The sequence below is a fragment of the Eucalyptus grandis genome, chromosome 3 (genome assembly GCF_016545825.1).
Source record: "Eucalyptus grandis isolate ANBG69807.140 chromosome 3, ASM1654582v1, whole genome shotgun sequence".
Classification (NCBI taxonomy): domain Eukaryota; kingdom Viridiplantae; phylum Streptophyta; class Magnoliopsida; order Myrtales; family Myrtaceae; genus Eucalyptus; species Eucalyptus grandis.
This window is the reverse complement of record NC_052614.1, coordinates 55114419-55134969: the sequence shown is the minus strand read 5'-3', so window position 1 is coordinate 55134969 and position 20551 is coordinate 55114419. Positions and strand designations below refer to the sequence as shown.

Below are 20551 nucleotides of genomic sequence, written 5' to 3'. Positions count from 1 at the left end.
CTAAAGAAAAAAACATAAAACCACCGCCCGCGGTGGCCGCGATGGTTAAGGCTTGGTACCCCATCCGCGGGGAAGAGTTCGAGACTCCGCGTCCGCATTGCTTCAATACAAAACACGCGATTCACAATGCTTGGAGTGCATGGTGGTGGCCCGGTCACCCCAGGTTTACTCTCCGCCGCGAAGCAGCGCACGGAGGTTTCTGGTCACAAAAAACATAAAATAAAATAAAAATTCAAAAAATATAATAATAAAAATATTAAAAATATTTTTCTGCCAGCCATGTTAGGTTTTCCGGCAAGGCATATCTAAAGTGGTACTTAAGTGGTCGATTTTTCAAATTTGTAGCACTTAAATGAGCAATAAAAAAGTTTTAGCACTCAAGTAAGCGTCGTACGAAAGTATTGATACTTATACTGTTCTGACCAAAAAACAATAACTTAACTCTCCTAACCAATCCTTTTCCAACATAAACATAAGACAAAATTAAAAAAAATGGCTCAAAGTGTCATCATTTTCTTAAATAAAGGTTCGAAATGGATATTCTTTCAAACAATGGTCCGAAGTGGCTATGATTGTTTTAAATAAGGGCTTTACTTCGCCAGTCACCGACCGGCTAAGTTTTCCGACTGGTCAAGGGCAATTTTGTCCAAATCTTCGTTTCCTTTCCTTCTTTTTTGGCATTGGCTAGCAATTGTTGGCGAAGGTTGATGAGGGCTTAGCAACGCTCATCGACCGTTGGGAAGGGTCGACGAGGGCTGGCAAGGGCTTTGTGACCCTCGTCGGCCACTCTTAAGGGCCGAGGAGGGCCTATAAGAACTCAATGGTAGTGGGCGAAGGCCTACAAGCTCTTGTTTAGGGCTAACAAGAGCTCAATGACCATCGTCGACAATGGGCAAGGGCTGTCAAGCCCTCGCTTGCAAGCCGACCCTTGCTAGATCCAGCGAGGGTAGCCTCGCCTGTTGTCGGTGAGGGCTTGTAGGCCCTCGTTAGCCCTTACTAGCGGTCGACGAGCTCTCATCAATTGTTGGCGAGGTTGTCCTCGCCAGACCTCATTGATAGCCACGAGGTGTGGCCTCCTCCAGGGCGAGGGTTGCCTCGCCCAAGTGAGGCCATTCCTCACTAGATTGGGAGAGGGCAACCCTCACCTAGCCCTTTGTGGGCATCGCTAGTGCCTAGCCGGCCATTAGCAAGAAAGGAAGAAGAACTAGAAAAAAGGAAAGAAAAAGAAAAAAAGAAAAGGAAATGATGGAAAAAATGACGAAAATATCATTGACTTTGGAAAGTCAAGCCTTTATTTAAAACAAATATAACTATTTCAAATCCTTATTTGAAACAATGTCTACTTTGATGTCTACACGAGAGAATGATAAAATCCCCATGTGTAATATCACACGAAACTCTCGACATGTCCATTAATCTTTTGTTAGCTTCAAAGTCAATTAAGTATTGGACTCTCTAATCAAGATATGCAATCGATATTTTAATTTAAAAAAAAAAAAAAAAAAACAAAGAGAGATCTGACTATAGCAGAACTCAAAACCCCACTCGAGATATGCCCCTCGGGGGTTTTCTTGATTCTATCCGAACGCCAATCTCACGTGGTCGTTCGAGGTGTTTGACATGTACTAGATGTACTTGTAAAATCAGTGGCTAGTGCGTATAATTTTCCACGGGAAGGATCCGTAGCATGTGAAAAAGCCTCTACTTGACATTTTTACATTACGGCATTTAGCATGCGAGAATTATACATAAAGTAGATGTCAAATCTTATATTTAAATGAAACTAATAGACGAAACATTCATTTGAAGCATATTAAAATTAAAATTTTAAATAGAAAAAGGAAAGGAATCCACTAAGTTCTGGGTTGCCAAAATTTCTCCAAAACATAATCCGCATTACGATAACAAATAAGTGCATTAAAGATTATTTTAGATGGAGAGAGAGACCTTTTTTCAAAAAAGAAAAGAAAAAAAAAAGGACGAACGGTTTTCAAAAATGACAGGTGGAATTTATTTGAAATAAAAAAATGAAAATATATTTCTTTCTCTCTATCTCTGTCTCTCTCTCATCCACCACCACTTCGCCCGGCAATGGAGTCCAGATCTAGCTGTTGAGCGACGGCGAACTGCCGCGTCCACCCCTACGTCCTCCCGGCGGCTGTGCCTTGGCCGATAGAGCTGCTAGTCCACAGATCTGGAGACGCAAAGCAGCGGTCAGCCACAGACGGCCTCTCCTCCGCAGATCTGAGCTCCAACCTCCACGCCCACCCCTTGGACGTCGGCGTGACTAATGAGCCGCCGCCGTCGTTCCTAGCGACGATCTGAGCTCTCAGTCTATGAACGGCTCATTACTTGCGATGACAGCTCGTTCCTCTTCTTCTCTTCCACAGATCTGAGCGTTCCGTCTTGGAAGCGGAGGGGCGGCTCGGCCTGGACACGCAGCGGTGTCAGCGGAGATGCGGCGACCCCGGAAGTCGGCTCCGTGGTTGGGCTCAAAGGTGGCCGCAGGTAATTTGGCCCAATTTTTTTTTCTAAGTGATTCAGCATCCATAAACAAATTAGGCCCGCTTTTAATTTGAAGTGTATTTCTGAAAGAAAAAACGTTTAGAAACAAATTTTTTAGATTACTGTCTTTTATCAGATTTTTTTTTATTTTTAAATTTAATTCTTTTTTATTCATAATGATTGCCCCACAATTTTCCTTTTAAACAGATCGAAAAAAAAGTATATTATTTAGGAACTAAGTGCACCCAAAAGCAAAAAGTTACAGGCAAGATCTAAGATTTGGCAATTTAGGGATTAGATGCTTTCACTAAGGAGAATATAAAGAGGATTAAGGAGAATATAATGAGGAATTTTTTATAATATATGAAACTTATTACAATCAATTCTGAAATCGAGATAAGAACTCTTATGTGGACAAGAGACCATCAAAACTCTTATTGTTATTTTTTATTTATAGAAAAAACTTATTAGTTTAATCTTTTACTTGATGTGGGACAAGACTCCAATAGTTCCTCATGCTCACACTCTCTCTCTCTTGCTCCCCTCATTTGCAAAAGACAAGGCATTTCAAGCCTCAAAGAATCCCACATCGACTAAACATTCAAAGCATAGAAGAGATATTGTCTATAAAACCTAAGTCAAGCACAACTTTTAACTAAGTTGTTCATGGCTTTTATGCTTAAGATATTCAAGTAAGAGAAGTTCAAATATTTTGCATGTGGAAACATGTATGAGTAGTTTTATTGGATCGCCTGGAATTGAATTGAATTGACTGGTTCGGTGAAAAAAAAAAGTGCCGATTTTGTTGGACCAGATTGAACCGATGGATCGGTTCAGGTTCCCAATTTTGGGCACCGGTTCTCCCGGTTCCACCTTGGAACCAAACCGATGACCCCTGCTTTTTATGGTCTCCCAATAAGTCTTTTAAAATTTCGAAACTAGTCAAAAAAGTCCTGTGCACCTTTTTCTTATTTTTTGGTCGAAGGTCTTGCGCACCTTCATGGGTGTCTACTTTGCTTATGCACAACGCCAGGTGGGAATGGTCGAAGGTCTTGCGCACCTTCACGGGTGTCTACTTTGCTTATGCACAACGCCAGGTGGGAATGGTCGAAGGTCTTGCGCACCTTCACGTGTGTCTACTTTACTTATGCACAACGCTAGGTGGGCAATCGCTTGTTAGGTATTTGGCGCTTGCTTGCCTCGAAAGCCTCCGCTCATTTCTTAAGCTAGGCCACGGCACACCCAAGCATTTTTTCTTCATGAGAGACAGAGATCCGGAAGAAATAAGCTTACTAGCTATGGTGAACTCAGAGGCTGAATCGAGTGGTGACGCTGCACGAGCACCGCAAGGTGAGTACCAAGTGTTCTTGAATTTCAGAGGACCGGACACTCGCTATGGATTTACGGACTTCCTCTATCATAGCATGGTAGATGCGGGAGTCCGTGTATTCAGGGACGAAGATGAACTTTGCGTTGGTGAAGTGATTGGTGGGAACCTTCTAAGTGCTATCAACAACTCCATAATTTATATACCCATCTTCTCTCGGACTTATGCTTTTAGCAAATGGTGTCTTCGTGAGCTTGAGCGCATAGTATACTATGCATCTCAATTAGAGGATAAAAAAAGTATCATTCCCATTTTTTTTCATGTGGAACCTGAGGACGTTAAGCTTAAGACTCCACTATATAGCGAAGCTTTATTGGAACACGCAAACAAGTTTCCTGAAGAAGTCGAGGGGGATAAGTACACTAATGGTGCCATAAGTTGTGTACGGTGCTCACTTTGGTGCCAAAAGTTTCCGTCGGATCACTTAAGTGCCAAATTGGAGGAAAAACAATCACTTTGGTGCCACCGGCGAGAAATTCCGGCCAAAATAAATACGTGGCCTTTATATTTAAAAAAAAAGTCGATGTGGCTTAAGATTGTCCACGGTGGATAGCATAAAACGACGCTGTTGTCCTTTCTTCGTAAGAAATGACGTCGTTTCTTCCCATCCATCGTGGATTCACATAAGAAACGACGCCGCCTTGCTCCATAGCAAAAAATGATGTCGCTGCAGAGGGAGTAAAATAGGGTTCGTATACGGTTCTCCTCAACGCCGGCCGTAGCTTGCTCACCCACCATCGTTCACCCACTGCCGTCACTCGCCCGCTGTCGCTCGCTTGTCGTCGCTCGGCCATCACTGTAGTTGCACCGTCGTAGACGATCGTTCAGGTTTGTCATGTTCTCTACGTGGATCAATTTTGCGAAAAATTTAGGGTTCCGAATGGCAAGTTAGGGCACGGAGGGCAAATTGAGGGCTCGGCTCAGGGGGAAAGTAGTGAGAAAAGTGGTGGGGATGTCACTTTTATGGGGACGGAATAGAAAAATTGATTCTTCCATCGTTTGTTCGCTTTCTGTTGTGGGGACCGAATAGAAAAACAGGGTGCGGAGGGGCTTGACTCGGATGGAAACAGTGGTGGGACCGAATTTGTTTGTTTAATTAATTTGATTGCTTTTGTTGGGGGACCGAATGTGAATGTGATTAAATTGAAAAATGGGTGGTGGGGACCTCACTTTGTTTATTTAATTCGGTTTCTTTTATTTCTGTAAATGCACCGAATTTGAGAGATTTTAGTCGCATTTGTTCCTTGACAACAAAACGACAAGAACCTATATGTAAAGTTGCCGATTTTGTCATGTGTTTCCAACAAAACGACAATAACTCTTTTCTTTTTTTTCCATTGGGTGCAGCATCGACATGGACGCAAATCAGGTAGGCATCATTGTTTGCTATAGTGGAGAGTTTGTTATTGGCACTGAAGATTGGGAATATAGTGGTGGAAATGAAGGTACTATTTATGTGAATGTTTGGAAGCCATCATATATTGATTTTATGAGGGATTTGGTATATTTTTACAATGCAAAGTGCAAAAACTACATTATTGTGTTCCTGGAAAGAATTGAAGGATGGGTTGAGATTTTTTAATGACGATAATGGTATTAAGGATATCATTTACCATTATCTTCACGGTGAAGAAGCTAAGGTATATGTTGAGTATTATAGTGAGGATGAGGATAAGGATGAGGATGGGGATGAGCAGACCACCACTAAAGGAGGAGAAGTGAGGGATCCTGTACAAGCGAGTAATCAAGTTGGGGATGAGTTTAGGTTAGATGGAGGGAAAAATGATAGGGAGATAAGTCATATTGATAGAGATGAACAAAGAGGGAGATGTCCTGAAATCTTGGATGAAGATTTGGGTGAAGATGTGGGCGATGAAGACTTCATTGGATTAGAATGTGAAATTGCTTTATCTAGTGAATCGGAAGATGAATGTTTGGCTGTAGTAAATTTCCCAAATGACGAAGATGATGATGAACTCGCACAGTCAAGACAAAAGCAAAGGGAATTTCTAAGAAAAAAACTTGCAGCTTCAGCAAGAAGGCTCGAGTCATAAATAGGGATGGAGATCCAGTGAGGGTAATAGAAGTGAAGATGAAGAAAGCTGTGGCGATGAAGTTGCTGGTTCGGAAAATGAGATTGACAATGATGATGAAGAACTTGCTCCTCGAAGAAAAAGTAAGTACCATTGTTATGATCCATTTGTTGATAAACCCGTTTTGTCGGTGGGCATGAGATTTGATGATGCCAAACAATTCAAGGAAGCTGTTGTGAAGAACTCAATTGGTGAACAGAGGAGCGTTTAATTCATTAGAAACACGAAGGAGTTTGTGAGAGCTAAGTGCTCACAAGCTAATTGTTCGTGGAAACTCTATGCTGCGCTTAGTAAGAATGGGTCATTCCAGATTAGGTTCTTTCAGGAGGAGCATACTTGTCCAATTATCTTTAACCATAAAAGGGTAACAAGTGTGTGGTTATCAAAGCATTTTTTCAATACTATCAAAGCAATGCCCGAGATCAAGAGTCCTCAATTTCAACAGTTAGTGAAGGAGCAAGTGGGGGTTAATGTGTCGAGAAATCAATGTAAGAGAGCGAAGATGAGGGTGATGAAGATATTGATGGGTGAGTATAAGGAAGAATATGCGCAGGTATGGGATTATGCTGGTGAATGTATGTTTCAAAACCCATCTAGTAGGGTATATGTAGAGGTTGTGGAGAGGCCACTCCCTGATCTTGGGCCTAGATTTGATAGATTTTATGTCTGTTTTGATGCATGCAAACGAGGCTTCTTGGCTGGTTGTAGAAGAGTTATAGGATTGGATGGATGCTTTCTAAAGGGTTTATGCAAGGGGGAGTTGTTGGCTGCTGTGGGGAGAGATGCCAATAATCAAATGTTCCCTATAGCTTGGGCGGTGGTAAAGATAGAGAACAAGGATATTTGGTCCTGGTCCTAAAAAATTTAATGGCTGACCTTGAGATAACCGATGGGGGAGGATGGGCATTCATGAGCGACCAACAGAAGGTAATTTCATTGTCAATTATAATATACTCCCTTTTAATATTAGTTACTTGCATATTTTTCTTGACTTGTATTTATTGGTTTGAATTTTTGTAGGGACTTATTCCTGCATTGGCTGAATTGATGCCACATGCTGAGCATAGAATGTGCGCGAGGCACATATATGCAACCGGTGAAGGAACTTCAAAGGAGATAGGCTGCGAAGCCGGTTAAGCGAGATAGCAAAGAGTACGAATATGGCTGATTTCAGATTAGCCAAACAAGGATTATTGCAGTTGACAAAGGACGGTTTTGATGCACTCTTCCATACAGAAGCTAAGCACTGGTGTCGGGCCTTCTTCAGCGAAGAGTTCAAATGCGATATTATTGATAACAACCTTAGTGAAGCTTTCAATGGTAGAATTTTAGAGGCCGTGCAAACCAATCATCGTATGCTTGATGATATTCGAGTTATGGTTATGACTAGACTGCATAGGCAAAGAGATGAGGCTAGAAAATGGAGTAGAGACTGTGGCCCTAGGATTGTGAAGAGATTGTATGCAAATATTGCTGCTAGTAGGTTCTGCCATCTAGTTTGGAATGTAGATAATTGATATGAGATTATTCAAAATCAGGATAAGTATGTTGTCAACCTGGATAGAAGAAAGTGTTCATGCCGAGCCTGGCAACTGAATGGAATTCCCGTGTCCATGCCATTTGTGCTATTCGGATGAAGCAAGAAAACCCGATGATTACCTACATGATTGGTACAAAAAAACCTCATACCTTGCTTCATACCAATTCATGATGCAGCCTATCAGAAGCAGCAAATTTTGGGAGACAACAAATCATGAAAGTCCTCTACCTTTACCGCTGAAGAAGCAAATAGGAAGGCCAAAAAAGAGACGAAGAATGCAGCAGGAAGATGCATCAAGTCAAAGGATGAATAGGACTGGATCAAAGATGAAATGCTCCTATTGCCGCAAAGAAGGGCACAATAAGAAAGGTTGTGAGCTGAAAAGGCAGCATCAACAGCAAGATGTAATGTCTGATTCAGTGCTAGGGACAGGACCTACTGAAGAGTTTCTTGTTGGGCCTATTGAAGGGATGACAGAAGGCCTTGCTGTAATTCCTACTGAAGGGCAAACAGAAAGCCATGTTGTAAGGTAAGTATCCTCTTGGTCTTAGTAACTTTATAGTTCTTATTCGATAGTGTTGTTGGTCATAATCCTAATATAGTACATTGTTGTAAGACTTACTAAAGGGCAAAAAAAAGGCCATGTTGTAGGCTCAAGTGCAGGGATAGGGACTGGAATGGGCAGGACATCAACAACAACAACTGAGTCCAATGTTGAGCAAACAAGAAAAAAATATCCTGTAAGTTGTACACGCTGTGTTTGGTCTTTTATGGGCTAAAATTTACATTTGTTATGTGTTTCTCAGGTGAGAAGACGAGCAACTGCACAAGTTGCAGAGGTTGCTACAAGGATTATTGCTGCTGAAAATGATGCACCACAACGAACAAGAGGAGCTCTTGGGAAAAGATTAAGGCAATATGGTTATGGGATTTACACAGATGAACATACTGGAATGACCATTTTGAATGTAAGATTTATAGGCCTCATGCATTTAATTTGTTGTATTTCAATTCATTTGGTTGATAATATCACTATGTTCTTGTAGCCTGGGAGAACTTCAGAGGTACTTCTCTCTCAAGGTGGGCCAACTCAAGAATTAAGGGCGCAGCCAAAGAAAAGTGCTCCAAAGAAGAAGAAGACATCGGGTACAGCTGCGAAACAACCATCCAAAAAGAACCCAGCACCAGTTCCATCTCAACCAACGATTGGGAGCAGTAGTGATGATATGGACCAACACATGACACGTGGTAGAACAAAAATAGCTGTCGTCAAAAACAAGGAAAAGGAAAATGAGGTGATAGAAAGCCCAACTAAAGAACTTGCACATCCAGTTCGAAAGAGTGCTCATATTATGAATCAATTCAAAGCTCCAAGAGGAAAATGAGATCAAGGTGTTGTCAATATTGACTGATGGGAGGGAGGGTGCTAGACATGGTCTCTTTTTATGTGATGCTGGACATGGTTTTTTTCATGTGATGCTGGACATGGTCTTTTTCATGTTTTCTTCTTTTATTAGGAGTGTGCTGGATTGATGGTAGTTGTTGCTTGCAATGCCATTGTTTTTTTTTTTTTAAAGAGAGTGTTGAACTCTCGATGCTTGGGGAGTGAAGTTAGACATGCTTTTTCTTTTCTTTTGTAAACAATCAATCAATATTAATGGCAAGTACTAGAATGACTATTCATTTTCCCTTGTGTTGGTTTCGGCTAGAATGCTAGCAAGTCAGTTATGCTGCTACTGCTGTATATTTTATTTTTGCTGTTATTGCAATGTTGTTGTTGTTGCACTGTTGCTGTCAGCATTGTTGGTTAAAATTGTGGATTTTAATGAATTTGTTGCTGTCAGCATTGTTGCTGTCAACATTGCTGCACTATTGCTGATTATATGTGTTGCTACAAGAACACTTTGGGTGCTGGTACATCTTATTGCATCTGGGCTGGTGTACAAAGATGACCAGCAACTCAACTGGTGCAAGAACAAAGGTGCAAAAAAAGGTGCATTTGGAATGTGACGTTTGGCACTAACATGTTCTTTTTTAAAAAACTTGTGCAACGTAAGTGATCACTTTGTAATCGCGACTGTCACTTAAATGATCACTTTCATAAAAACTTGGCACTTAAATGATCACTTTCATAAAAACTTGGTACTGAAGTGATCACTATTTACAACTTATGACACTGAAATGGTCAATCGTGAATTTGCCACCATCCTTTAATTTCGGCCATGGTTTGCAGTTGCAGCAAACTAGCAAACCAGCAAACCATCGAACCATCGAACTATTACCAAATAAAAAATACAGCAAACCATCATCAAATAAAAAAATGCAGCAAACCATTACCAAAAGCTTTCAATGCAGCAAACCATTATCAAATAAAAAATGCAGCAAACATTACCAAAAGCTTTCAATGCAGCAAACCATTACCAAATAGAAAAATACAGCAAACCATTACTAAAAGCTTTCAATGCAGCAAAGCATTACCAAATAAAAAATGTAGCAAACCATTATATTTGAAGCAAAAACTAACCAAAACAAACATTGACAATACACAACTAAACAACAAAAATTTTAAGTGCTCACAACTAATGCATTCCAAGTCTAACCTTGCATTTCTACCCATAGATTACAACAACAAAACATTCTGCTCCATACAAAAATTACAGCAAACCAAAAAACACATTTTACTTATAAATAATCCAATACAAGTGCATATTCCACGTCTTCGACTATGGTAGACATACAAACTTCTTCTCATTACTCACTTTACATTTGAATAAACTACCCAAGAGAATAAGAACACAATCAACGCTCGATAAAAGTTTCTTTCGATTTTCAGCCTTGAAACCTCCCTCTTCAAATGGTCCACCAAAGATGTTAAACCCTTCATTTGAGCTTGCATTGAGCCGACATCCTCCAACTCATCCATTAACATAGGTGGAGGTTGATTTCGGCCTTCAAGTAACTCCAATATCACCTCTGTCGCTCGATTAGAGAATTTTTTATCAATCCATTTGAAATATTGGCACTTCGAGCCTTCTCTATATCTGCCGCACCCATGGAATCTTCTCCCGGGATTCAACCGAGTCCCAGATGTTCTTCTCGGACTCGGTAACCCACAATAACAGTAATACTCACCATCTAATTCACTTTTCTTATAGGAATGTGAGCCGTTGCTGAAGCTTTTGTCCTCCATTTGCAAGAGCGAGCTAATAACTTTGGGAGAAAATTGAAGTATGTACTCGAAATGATCGAATTGGGGATTTAGGGTTTTCAACTTCCGGTTCTAATTGAAATTGGGGATTTAGGGTTTCTTATTTGGGGAAAAACGGTAAACGGCATTGTTTTGTTCTTTGTATGCTGATTGTATTCTCCGGCGATCCACGTCGGCGTCAAAAATTAATAAAAAACTGCCACGTCGGATTTCCGGCCAACCAAATCGGCGATGGCACCAAAGTGATCATTTTTCAAAATTTTTGGCACTTAAGTGATCCGACGGAAACTTTTGGCACCAAAGTGAGCGCCGTACACAACTTATGGCATCATTAGTGTACTTATCCCGAAGTCGAGGCATGGAGAAAGGCTCTTGCAAAGGTAGCCGAAATCAAGGGATGGAACGTAAAAGAGGATCAAAGGTCATTATTCTTTTAAGACTCTTACCTTTCTTCTTTTCTTTTTGTTGTATGGAGTACGATGTTTCCTGTCGAATGATTTCTTTTATTCTTTTTGTAACGGGAAATTATTGAAAACTACCTCCAATGCTGCTCTCATTCAGCTTTACATCCTCTGCTTTGTCTAAGATTACACAGGGAAAGTAAGATTTGTTGAAGCAAAATCATGTCTCGATATTCAATAGAAGCGAGAGCAAACTACAATTTCAATGAACAACACTGCATTTGTCTTCTTGATTCTCCCGTTACGAGTGCTGAAATTTTTATTAGGCTTAGCTATAAATGTTGAAATTTTGTTCATGCGCGATATAGTAGCCATTTAATAACTTTGGCTATCATGCAAGCCAGTACCATAGTATTCAGACATTTCTTTAATTACATATGAAAAACATATCAAGTGAATTCTACTAAATTAGCCTATACTGATAATTCAATTTACTTAGATCCGGTTTGTAATGTACTTCAATTTATTGAAGTTAAAGTTTTGACAATCCGAAGTGTGATGTGTGTGTAAATCTAGTCAACTAATGAAAGCACTTTTGTTTATTGCAGCCAAGTCTCGACTATCAAATTGGTTGTTAAAAAGGTTTTGGAGAAACTGGAGCTAAAACAAAAATCATTGACTAAACATTTGCTCGGACTTGATGATCGGGTAAAGCACATGACAGAGCTATTAGATGTCAACCATTGCGATGTGCGGCTCATTGGAATTTATGGAATGGGTGGCATTGGCAAAACGACACTTGCCAAAGTGGTCTTCAATGAACTATCTTTGCACTTTGGAAAGTGTTGTAGCTTTCTTGAGGACGTTCGAGAAAGCATGTCGACCAAAGACGGCATAGTCCAATTGCAAAAAAAACTTCTATTTGACATTGTTGATTCTAGATGTGCAGAAGGAGTCAAGGATAGTGAACAAGGAATGAGGAAAACTGGAGAAATACTCGGCACAAAGAAGGTTCTTGTGGTTCTTGATGATGCTGATAATAAAGACCACATTAAGAAACTAATAGGAAACAATTCATTACATTCAGGATCTAGAATAATTATTACAACGAGAAACAAGACTATTATGGAAGATAAGGTATTTAAAAGTAAAATTATACTATATGAGATGCTTAAGATGGATGATGCTCTTGCACTTCAACTTTTTTGTTGCCATGCCTTTGATAGAGACTTTCCTTTGGATGGTTATGATGCACTTTCTAGTGAGATTGTCTCAAGTACAGGAGGGCTTCCTTTGGCTGTTGAAGTGATAGGTTCGCTACTTAATGGGAAAGACAAAGCATTTTGGAAAGAGACTGTCATCAAATTAAGGAATGTACCTGCGGAAGAGATTCTAAAGAAGTTGAAGATTAGCTATGATGACCTAGACAAATGTCAGCAAGAAATTTTTCTCGATATAGCATGCTTCTTTTTCAATGAGAAGAAGACTGATGCAATTTACATGTGGGACGATTGTAAATTTTTTCCCATGACAGGAATTGAAGTCCTTACCAATAGGTGCTTGATAAAGATATTGGACAATGATAAGTTCTGGATGCACGATCAACTCATAGACATGGGAAGGCATATCGTTCGTCAAGAAAGCTTTAGTGACCTTGGCAAGCGAAGCAGGTTGTGGATCGCAAAAGAGGCCCTTGAAATCATTAAAACTGAAGAGGTAAGTAAGAAATGTCCTAATTTTAAATTGGATAAATGATTCTATTTGATTTAGGATGCTTATTATTTTTTTCGTTCCCATTCAATTTATAAAACATAGTGTTTGGAAGTTGATGAACTTCTTCACAAAATTGCAAAATTGTACTTGCAGAGGAAGGACAATGTTCAAGCACTTCGGATAGATGAAATGGATAGCTCCATAGAGATCACAAATGGAGAGTTTGAAAGGTTACCAAACCTAAGATTCCTTAAGTTATGTAATGGAACTTATGCTGAGGACTTCGCAAAGTGTCCTTCAAAGTTGAGATGGATTTCTTGGCAGCCTCCTTTTCAGGATTCTAGGGATGTTGGGTACTTTGCAAAGTATCGCTCAAAATCGAGATGGATTTCTTGTCCACCTCTTCCTGATTCTAGGGATGCTGGGTACTTAGCAAAGTGTCGTTCAAAGTTGAGACGGATTTCTTGGCGACCTCCTCTTCAAGATATTAGGGCAAACCATATGTATTTGGATCATCTTGTCGTTTTTAAACTTGGTGAAAATCGCTTCGCGAATGATTCAAAAGCATGGGATTTGATCAAGGTAAACTATATTATTTAATTCTAGTCTAATGGTCCTAGTGTTTTTATGCATTGGTTCTTACACTTGACATGCCGTCCATTTTTACAGAGGGCACGAAATTTGAAAGTACTATCTCGTTCTTGGTGTCAAGGCATAACAACAATTCCAGACTTCTCTAAGTGCTTGGGTTTAGAGAGGTTGACTGTTGCATATTGCAACAATTTAAAGCGAATTGAAAGCTTTGGAGATCTACGGTCATTGTGTAAGTTAAAGATTGTAAATTGCAAAGGTCTTGCAAATATGCCTAAAGACATTGGGGCACTAGTGAAACTTGAGCGCTTATCATTGAGGGGATGTTATGGGTTGAGAGAGCTTCCGGGCTCACTTGGGAATTTACCCTCATTGATAGGGTTAGACTTATCTGGTACAAGCATAAGTAAACTTCCTAAGTCCATTGAAAAGTTAAAATCGTTAAACATCTTGCATTTCGCAAATACAAATGATTCTATTCATGTTCAGCAGTTTCCTAGTGGCATCAGCACTTTGATAAATCTTAAAAAGCTGGATCTCTCTATGCAACGTGGAATGACAGGTGAAATTCCTATTGAAATCAGAGCATTGTCATCTTTAAGAATCCTAAATTTAGAACGCACCGGTATTTGCAAAATTCCAAGGACAATCAACATGCTTCATCACCTCCAAACACTCAATTTATTGTCTTGTGATAGAATTGAAGAATTGCTGGAGCTTCCCACAAGTTTGACCCATCTACTTCTTAAATCTGTATCATTACGCTTAGTCCCCAATCTGTCAAGCCTTACTAATTTGGTTAAATTGCAACTACGTGATGGCTCTTTGGAGGGCAGTGGATTACACCTAATCACAGGATGCAGTTTAAGGTGGATCGGGAGGTTATCTAGATTGAAAAATTTGAATTTAAATTTGCTAGATGTCCCTGCGCCTCTAGAATTGGCTTCTCTTTCTCACCTGAAATTTCTTGAATTAGAGGGCCTAGACCTAAAATCCCTCATGCAACTTCCGTCCTCCCACTTGAGATTAAGAAATTTGTCGAATTTAAAGATCAATTGGTGTAAAGTGGAAGACATTCCGCTAGATGGACTTCCAAAACTGGAGGAGATAGCTGTCCACAATTGTGAATTGCTTAAGGGGTTTTCCATTGGTTCGGAACTAGCGAAACTACGGCATGTGTTGGTGACAGATTGTCCAAAGCTAGTTAAGCTACAAGTTGTGGGTCTTTCAAAATCATTGGAACACTTGAGCATTCAAAAATGTGAATCTCTGAGAAGAATAGGTGGGTTATCATACTTGAAGAACCTGGAGATATTGGAAATCCGATGGTGCGAAGTACTTCTACATGTTGAGGGCCTGGATGAGCTCGAGTCTCTAAAATCCTTGGACGTCCTCAGGTGCCCGTCATTGGGAAGTTTGATTAATGCATCTTGCACATATATACCAGATGCTTGCGTAGTCAATATAAGGGAGTGCGGAGACTCCATCAAAGCTTCTGGCGGACCTGTTGGGAGAATGTCCTTGAAGAGGTACATAGAGGGGACTCTTCTGTGCAAGGTGCGACATGTTCTTCATTAATGTGTGGGACTTTGATTTAACTCCTTTTATACTCAAATATCCTCCTTTCTTTAGCCACACAATATCCACCCTTTTAAAAGTTGCCAATTTTTTGTTGCACCGTAATTTTCTTAGGTGGCTGATTTGTTTCCTTACATTAGTCATCCATCTCTATTTCCTTTTTTGTTGTTGGACATTGGCGGTTCCTAAAGCAATCTTTCCTCTCTCTTTTGGGGTTCCCAGCTTCTGTTATACTTCAATTACTTAGGTTGCACGTTTTTTTCCCTAGTTTATTTCAACTTGAGTTATTGCTGTTGGATAGTTTTGGTTCGTTATATTGCCAGTAAAGTCGTTTGAAATTATACATATAATAGTGGTAATTATGGATTATTTGATTCGATTGTTGCATCGATGAGTTCTGGAGAAATTAATGTCCAATGATTTGATCATGGCTGTACAAAAGAAGAGAAAAAAGAACTCAGTAGATTCTGGTACCAGTCGCCACATGAGAAAAATGAATGATGAACAAGGGACAAATACTTTGCGGTATATATGTTTGAAATCATAATGATCCATCTCCTATGAATTTATTGTTGGCCTTTTGAGTAAAAATCATTTGAATGTTTGTTTTGCTTCTTTCTTTATTAATGTTATTAGACTGTTTATGCAATTTAATTTAGAGCTAATATAACCACCTGCAAAGTAAGCATTAGCTGTCCCACACATGTATTTGTTGTTTTGCTGGTGCATGCATTTACAGTGGGCTTGATTAGTTTTCTATTTTTAGCTACCGGTGGGCCTGACTAGTCAACTATGCGTTTTTAGCTCTATAGCATATTGCCATCATGCAGATTCATAACTTTTGCATACTGCATGATTATTTCTAAGTAAATTAAAGCACATGTTGCTCGAACAAATAGTCATATGTCATGTCTCAATGTAACTTTTATACAAGTGAACATATTATTTTACTTAAACGTGCAATTTAAAAAGACACCAATTAATTTTGAAGCATATGACTTTAGATTAAGAAAATGCACAGCAACCGACAGACTTGCATAAAATGATTTGACACAATGTGTCCCCTGGTTATGGATTTTTCATTCGAAAGGTAGAAAACAAAACCTTTTTTTAGTTGCAAAACACAAAACAAATGAATTTATATATATTATGATTTATGTCTTTACATTTTGTGATTTGTAGCTTCAACCTTTTTATATCTAGATTAATTTTTTATCACTAAATGAGAGTAAAAATCTCTACTCTGTAAGTGCATTTATGTCTTGTTTCCAAAGGATTGTCTAGTGAATGTGGGATATAGAAAAGCAAAATAATGATTTAAAAATTAACTAATGTTTCCATTCATATAGAAAGTTAGTAGTTACAATCCTTAAATCAAGAGTATAGAAGCCGCTGCTGGAAAGTCTCACTTACATTGGCATTCTAATGCCTTTTTCCCCTTAAAGAGGGAATCTGTGATAAGATAGTACTCCCAGATAGATAGTTATCTAACTTATTTAATGTTTAATTCAAATTTACATCACATATTTATTAAAAGTTCAAAATTAGATAATAAAAGAAAAATCAAATAAGTGTTACTTAATCCTAGACTTGTCTCTAACTAATGAATGATGTCTGTATCCTATTAGATTTTAGGTAGATAAGCATAAGGATTTAATGTATAACTAATACGTATGTTGTTTGGCTCTCTCATTTAACTTGTTAAATCACAGTTGGAGCGTCCCTTCACAATCATATTCCACCTTGGAGTAAAGAAGCCTAGTGAGTGGTCGCACTGTTTTGGTGGAATAAAGAGGGAAAACAAAAATGTCACTTCTGATTCAGTGACATATAAAGGACTGATTGCGGACGTTAAAGGTTTCGGTTTTCGTTTAAAGAGAATGTGGTACGAGAGACCTGGTGAATACTGCAACTTGCTCACAGAGATCAAGAGTGATGAGCAAGTGAAGGGAATGGTGCAGCTAGCATCTAAAAGAAGATCAATTCATCTGTACGTCGAGGGAGGGGTTGACAGTGAGTGGGAGGGAGAATACGATGACGAGATTATGAAGATGTTGAGGGACGAATGGGCAGTGAAGACTGATGTGTATTCTGACGAGGATGGTGAGATAGCTAGTACGAGTACCTAGAGGGGGTGAATAGGTATACACAAAAATTTCTCGATGTTTGCACGATACTTAAACAATTAGAGACTTTGCAACAGTTGAAAATTCAATCGCAAGACTGAGTAAGGGAAAGAGAGAATTGAACACTCGGTTTATAGTGGTTCGGCTTGATTCAAGCCTACGTCCACTCTTTCGCAGACCGACAGCCGATTGGCTGGATTCCACTATGATCAAAGAGTTGTTACGTGTTGATCTTCCTTGATTTCTAGGTGTAGATGATCTACCACACTTGCTCAAGGCGTCACCAAGTATAAACACTCTCGCATATACAATTTCGCTCGCTCAACTAACAATCAAAGGATCTTCGACTCTGGAATTTTTCTATCGATCACACACTTAAAACAACTAGAACGTCTTCCTTTTATACTCCTTCATGCCATCATAGCCGTTGGCACTTACCAAAGGAATTCCTCCAATCTACCCGTTGACGGAATCAATCAAGAAGATCATCCGAGCTATATAAGGAATCTGATGATAGCCCATCAATCCTCGTTCGCCCATACAATCGGGATCTCGGTTTCCAAGAATAGAATAATCCAAGATTATTTCGTCGACCATCGGATCTTCAATCGTTCTTAGATAAGATATAAAGAATCCGAAATGATTATCCAACCAAAGAATCTATCCTGAGGATAGGATCAAATCCTCAATCATAAACCTCGACTTTGGATTTCCTTCAACACTGGATTAGAAAGACGTCAAAGGTGAGAATAACTTTGAGTCTTGAGTCTTGAGTCTTGAGTCTTGAGTCTTGAGATAACAGAGTCTTGAGACTATAAAGTCTTGAGACTTTAACTATCGATATCCGGACTTAGACTCGATAGAAATGTTTTGTCGGCTTCAAAATATTCTGGAAAGATTTCTCCAACAATCTCCCCCTTTTTGATGGTGACAAAACTTTCTTGAAGATTTGAACAACTTTGACCTGCAAAACATTTCTCAAGCAATATGGCTAACTCATAAAGATTAATAAACAACCGAGACTCTGCATCCACAGAAATTGGTTAGTCTTTCATGAGTAATACCATGTAACAATACTTGATATAAATGCAACCAGTCAAGCATCAAAATCCACAACCAATTCAGTCTAACACTCAAGTTCAAGTTCTCAAGTCATACTCAAAAATAAACATAACCACAAAAAGTCAAATAAATAATGTTTGTTCAAATTGGTTCTCCCCTTTTGTCATCATTAAAAAGAGGTGAGAAAGGAGTCATGTCGCTTGGGAATGCGCACGATCCGGAAATCCCCAATGGACTGGACTACTCCTTCGAGCTTCTTCGGATCTTCTCGCGATGAGCTACCTCTTCTCTCTTGGCATTGGCTTGAAGTTGTAGAGAGAGGTCTTTGTATTTTTCTTCCAGAGACTGAAGATGCTTGTCCAGCATGCTTCAAGACTTGGATTTCACAATCCAGAATATATATCTGGTTACGCATTTCCAGAAGAATATTCATGATACTACGAAGATCTACAGAATCATCCGTCTGTGTACTGGCATTGGCTTTCTCGGATGGTGTGTGTGCGACGATGGCGCTTCGAACGGTCTTGCAGATTTGGAATTGTCGTATCATCTTCTTCGGGCAATTGAGAGACCCGAGCTTCTTCCGGGTCTTCCTGGAGATTTTCTTTGATCTTCAGCAGCATGAGGTGGAGACCTCTCTTGCTCGCTAACTCCCCCTGTCTCTAGGACATCGAAAGGGGAAGAGTGATGATCAATCTCTTGATTTCCCTTCTCTCCGTTTATCGAGATCGATCTTTTACTTCTTCTTTTTCTTCCTCAACTTCTTTCTCCTTCTCTCTCTCGTTCTTCTTCTTCTCTCGCTCTTTGAAGTTCTGTCGAATAAGACACGAACGTCTTGTTCTTGTCGATGCTGGAATAGTGGGATCTTCATCATCTTCATCTTCATCCTCATCCTCCAGGATAAGAATTCTTTTCCTCTTTTTCGAAGAAGCACTAAATGCCTTCTTTCCTTTTCCTTTTGAAGGCATCGGACCGGAGATTTCACTTTGAATTTCTCCATTGCCTTAGAAAGTTCTTGCAGACGCATCTTCATTAACATTTTCAACCCTACCACCATCTTATCACACGGTCGAACACAAAAAGTATGTGGCGTTCAATATTCAGATGTCTGAAGATCTTGGTCACTGCACAGATAAGGCAATTGTCCTTTGTCTTTTGACACAAGTTACGTACATATGGAAAAGAATAGTGTGCGGGGAGAGAGAACTTCCGTCCCGAGTTGATCGCATACATCAACTTTGCTTCGAAAGAGACACAGAAGTCTTTGAAGTAGACTTAGGTCTTAGACAATTGATCACAATCTTGTGAAGCACAATGTTGATAGCGTTCATTCTGAATAGATAATTTTCTTATCTACATCCCTATCTTTGACAAGATCCGAGTAGTTCGAGCAGTGAGACTTTAATTGGGAGATAGCGTCCCCGTTCAACTCCAACTATGTCTCAACATATTCACATCTACCACATAGACTTTGTCTCGAACACCGAATGAAATTCTATTCGCATCCAAAAAGCTAAGATTTGAATAGAAATAAGCAAATCGATGATCATACCCGTCTCGTAGAGTCGAAGCGAAAGTCTCAAGTTGAAGCAAATTCAACTTCTCTCTTAGGTTCAAGTTGATGGAATCCAGAAGTCAAAATCGACACTTCTAGGGTTGATTACCCCTCTTTTCAACAGACCGTAATACTTTTTCTTGATCCTTGGATTTAAACAAATCCATCCGATTTCCTTTCGCCTTTGCCGCCACACCCATTCTAGGTTCAAATTCAAGGAACATTTTGTCATCATCATTCGCGTCAATCAGATTTTGTCCTGGCATACGAGGATCTCTTGGAATGTTCGCAAGAGCTTCCTCTGCTTTCCTTTTGGGGCAATTCCCCCATTCCTCCATTTTCTTCAGAAAAGATACTCATTCCCATAATTTTTGTCCTTAAGGAAGTCATCTATGTAGTTCAATGGAGTACCTGTGCTTTTCAATGCACAATAAAGTTTATACAAAAAGGAAGGCTTTTGAACTCTTACTGGCTGGCATCCTCGATTATCTCTTCTTCAGTTATGACTTTCACTTTGTGGGGCAGGAGATGCTGAATGACGTGGAGGAGAGCGAATCGGACTTTGTCGTGACCGACATAAGTCTTCTTCCTCGGTGAGATCGAAATGAGTCGGTCCCTTCTTCATTCTTTGTGGTCCCCGTTCGCGATTCTTGATGATTTCCTTGAAGACGACATCTTTCTTTGTCTATTGGAGGATTCCTTCACTTGCTTTCCCAAGAAAAATGACCACTTTCTCGACGATGAACAAAGAGTAGAAACAAGATATAGAGAGAAGAGTGCTTTTAGGGTTTT

The 20551-nt window shown here is 39.6% G+C and overlaps 1 protein-coding gene across 1 annotated transcript; it reads left to right on the top strand.

The window, feature by feature from the left end:
* Window positions 1-2316: 2316 nt before the first annotated feature.
* Window positions 2317-17109, top strand: LOC104437976 (TMV resistance protein N-like). The gene is made up of 7 exons (XM_039308313.1): window positions 2317-2508; window positions 3539-4241; window positions 11090-11154; window positions 11743-12850; window positions 13001-13429; window positions 14628-14995; window positions 16729-17109. Exons 2-6 carry the CDS (start codon window positions 3609-3611, stop codon window positions 14640-14642), a joined length of 2250 nt encoding a protein of 749 aa, XP_039164247.1. The 5' UTR covers window positions 2317-2508; window positions 3539-3608; the 3' UTR covers window positions 14643-14995; window positions 16729-17109.
* The last annotated feature ends 3442 nt before the right edge of the window (window positions 17110-20551 follow it).

Bases quoted from the DNA above. Each gene is read 5' to 3' on its own strand.
- LOC104437976 (XM_039308313.1), top strand. From the start codon at position 3,609: ATGGTCGAAGGTCTTGCGCACCTTCACGTGTGTCTACTTTACTTATGC. The intron at 4,242-11,089 runs GGGGATAAGTAC...CCCGAAGTCGAG, and splicing joins AGTTTCCTGAAGAAGTCGAG to GCATGGAGAAAGGCTCTTGC. The intron at 12,851-13,000 runs GTAAGTAAGAAA...TTGTACTTGCAG, and splicing joins AAATCATTAAAACTGAAGAG to AGGAAGGACAATGTTCAAGC.